Here is a 3,413-nt window from a genome sequence, read left to right as displayed (position 1 = left end):
CCAGTTCATCACAAGAAGAGGGCTGGTCAAACTTAAGGTACAGTAGCATTTATATAAACTTTCTTTGGGTTTTCTTGAATATTTCCCCCTTTGCTTTTATTCTTATTGTTGACAAGGTCAAAATAACAGATACATTGAATATTTAGAAAAAAAATAAATAACAAATTGAGGGAAAAAAAATGATAACAGCAATGTACTGGTATTGAAAATATGCATACATGTAATAAAGTTGGTATTAAGAAATACACATACACCAATGTTAATCATTTAACAATTAATAACCGGGTAATGAATGCAGAGGATATTACCTTCAAAGTGTAAACATGGTAAAAAAACAAAATTCAACAATGATCTTTTAATGCTCTATCTACCATATGCATATAATGTAACTTAGCCCCCCCCCCCCACCTCCCTTAAATTTTTTTAAAAAGACTACATGTATAATTAAAAATGCATTTTATTGTTTTTACATCTTTTACTCCAAAAATTCTGTTGCCTAGTTTTTCTTGACTGTCAACTTAAAAATGCCAAAGAGTTGAAAATTTATGTTAAGTTGTGTAATTTTATGAAAAGGCCAAAGATCATGCCTCTTGAAGAAAAAAATTAACATACGACATAAATAACAAAATATTTACTTGGATCAACTCCATCGAATGATAAAAATCATAGAAAAATTGGCTAAACAAATCACTCGAAAAATAGAGACTTGGTGCTGTTTAAATACAATATTTTCTGTATACATAAATAATGTACATTCTTGTAAAAAAAAGTGCATACCTATACGACAAATCATGGATTGTGTTTGTACATTTTATACATGTGTACAATTTATACATGTAACGCTAATACATTAAAGTTATTTTCACGGGAACCATTATGCAATTTTATCATATCTTGAATAAATGCAATAATTTTGGGCAAATTAAACCGCAATTCCTTTTTCAAAGGAAAATAATATGGCTCTAAATAAACCACACAAGGTTATTTTGGAGCAGAACATGGATTGTTACCCCTTTGGAGTTCTTCAATGCGAGGAGGTTTAATTGTTCTCAGGCACACAGGAACTTGGTAATTTAGCCTGTATAAATATAAAAACAGATCATACAGAGTTAAATGCTTTATTGATTTAATCAATCTGAAGAGTTGGCAAATGTGGCATTTATTCTCTTAATATCAATGAGAATCGAGTCCATGGTTTTTGAACTGTGTTGCCATGGAGAGCACAGTGGACGGAAAGCCCTCGGCAAAGAGGAGGTGATGGATCAAGAGATTTTATTTTGAAGCGAAAATTTTTTAATTCGTAAGTGGTGCTTCTCCCAAAATTACACAATAAATTATTTCCTTGCATACATTTAAGAAATTACAGTACATATAACGTATATACTCGACTATAAGTCGGTTGTATTTAATAAGCTTAGAAGTCAGAGGGACTGACTTCGTATCATACCATTCATTTTAAAGCTCGCCTATAAGTCGGACATAGAGTTTTGGACCAGAAATTAATTCCCCAAAATCTGACTTATAGGCGAGTATATACGGTAGATATAAATGCAATACGTACACAAGGGGTCCTTTTTCCATACTGACTCCAGAAGGTGACCTGTACTTTGTTGGCGTTTCCTGTCCTCTCATCAAAACTCCGACACTCGCTGAAGGGTGGAGAATACAAGTGAAGCGTGACAGCAGTGTCGGAATGGCTCGGGTTTTCTACGCGATGGAGCCCTATGTCATCTGCATTTTAAAAAAAAAATTAAATTACATTGTACTTGGTGACTTTTAAAAGAAAACATTTATTTTGAAATTACCAAGAAAGAAATTCTTATTCATGAATTTAAATTACATTGTACTTTGTGACTTTTCTGAGAAAATATTCTGTATTCATTCAGGTGATATTTCCAAGAAAGAAATTTTAATTCCTGATATTTGGTTCTGTTATATGATGTAGATAATGTTTCAATCACGGTTCATAGTCTGCCTGTTTAAGTCATCTGATATGGAAGGGGGGATGGGGTTTGAGCATGAACACTTATTAATAAACTGGGTTTCACATTTCAGCAGATTTTGAATAAATTCATTAAATCATGTGCATATATAATCCTGAATATATTTCCAACAAAGTTGATTGAATTTAACCATATTTTTTAAGGAGTGGGGGATGGGGGGATTTGAGTATGAACCATTAAATTCGGTTTTACATTTCAGCAGATTTTAAATAAATTCATTAAATCACGTGGGTATATTCCTGAATATATTTCAAACAAATCTGAAAGCTGTGTTTTTGTTTTTATTGGGGGTTAGGGGTCTGGGTGATAACCTCACAGGGTTGGATCCAGGGGGGAGGGGGAGGATTGGATCCAGCGGGGGGGGGGGGGGGGGAGGAATTTGGTGAGAGGGGGGACCAAACAAAATCCTCACCACTGATGTATGCCACCTGGTCTCGTTTATACAGATTCTTTCCTTTCGATGACATGCTGGCCATATCCTCGCCCTCCGACGGCCAATCAAATAGCTCCTCCTGAGCATTCCCATCTAATACCTTCATAAAACAGTGAGCGTTTGCGTGATCATGGATTGAAGAACCCTGGGAAGTGTTCCAACAGAGAACCATCAGGTTAAATTTTCCGTTTCCTGAATCCACCAAATTCCTTGTGTACCTGAAAAGAATAAAAATTCAATGATATAATGCAGTACTCTCTCCGTTTTTTTGGAATTTGAAAATATCAAGTTGAAAAAACAGAGAGGGCCACATTGACATATACATTTTAAATTACAGCTGGCTGTCTATAAATTTTTCTTAAATGAAAATACAATGTAGTACATATTTTATTAACATTTTAAATTTTTTTTTTTTTTTAAGATGTTTAAAATGTTATTTTATATGTAAACAAGATTATAATCAATTATTTAGTTACATGTTTTTTTCATTCTCAGCATAGTCCCATCCCATAATCAAATAAATAATGACAAAAGACTCAATTGGACTTAAATAATTGATTCTCTTGACCCTGTGTTGCTCTTTGCAAAAGTTGGGTAAATATAAAAATTTCAAAAGCTACATTACATGCTTATGATTTAACAATCTGTCAAAGTTCTGTACATATTAATAAGTAAGAATGAGAAATTCCACTAAATACTGCCCCTCTCCCTTTTTCCAAAATTCTTTCTCCAAACTGCTTTATGAAGAAAATAAAATGTTCCACAACAACCAATTGTTTATTTTATACATGTACACTCAGGGATAAGAAGATCACTCTGACTGTGACAAGGGCCCATCCTTAAATACAGATTAATTAAAATCCAAGATACTTAATTTTACAAACCTTAACCATAAGGGATTTAAGGTTAAAATGCATGTCTGGACCAGGAATCAAACCTGAGACCCTTGCTTCATTAGTCACTGAGCTACCCATATA

At 33.4% G+C, this 3,413-nt stretch overlaps 1 protein-coding gene across 1 annotated transcript in view; it reads right to left on the bottom strand.

Moving 5' to 3' along the window:
- Nucleotides 1-6: 6 nt before the first annotated feature.
- LOC134262494 (cysteine dioxygenase type 1-like) overlaps nucleotides 7-3,413 on the bottom strand; it is a 4,548-nt gene continuing 1,141 nt past the window's right edge. Inside the window, exons 2-4 of the mRNA XM_062744888.1 lie at nucleotides 2,416-2,654; nucleotides 1,562-1,731; nucleotides 7-1,078 (exon numbers count right to left, since the gene is read on the bottom strand). Coding sequence (XP_062600872.1) covers nucleotides 1,040-1,078; nucleotides 1,562-1,731; nucleotides 2,416-2,654 — 448 coding nt within the window. The 3' untranslated portion in view covers nucleotides 7-1,039. The remainder of the gene's footprint in view (nucleotides 1,079-1,561; nucleotides 1,732-2,415; nucleotides 2,655-3,413) is intronic.

This window comes from Saccostrea cucullata, unplaced genomic scaffold, assembly GCF_032062105.1.
Source record: "Saccostrea cucullata isolate Sc308-1 unplaced genomic scaffold, CSIRO_AGI_Scuc_v1 ctg11444, whole genome shotgun sequence".
Lineage (NCBI taxonomy): Eukaryota > Metazoa > Mollusca > Bivalvia > Ostreida > Ostreidae > Saccostrea > Saccostrea cuccullata.
The sequence above is the reverse complement of the archived record's forward strand: the minus strand, read 5'-3'. Positions and strand labels throughout refer to the sequence as shown.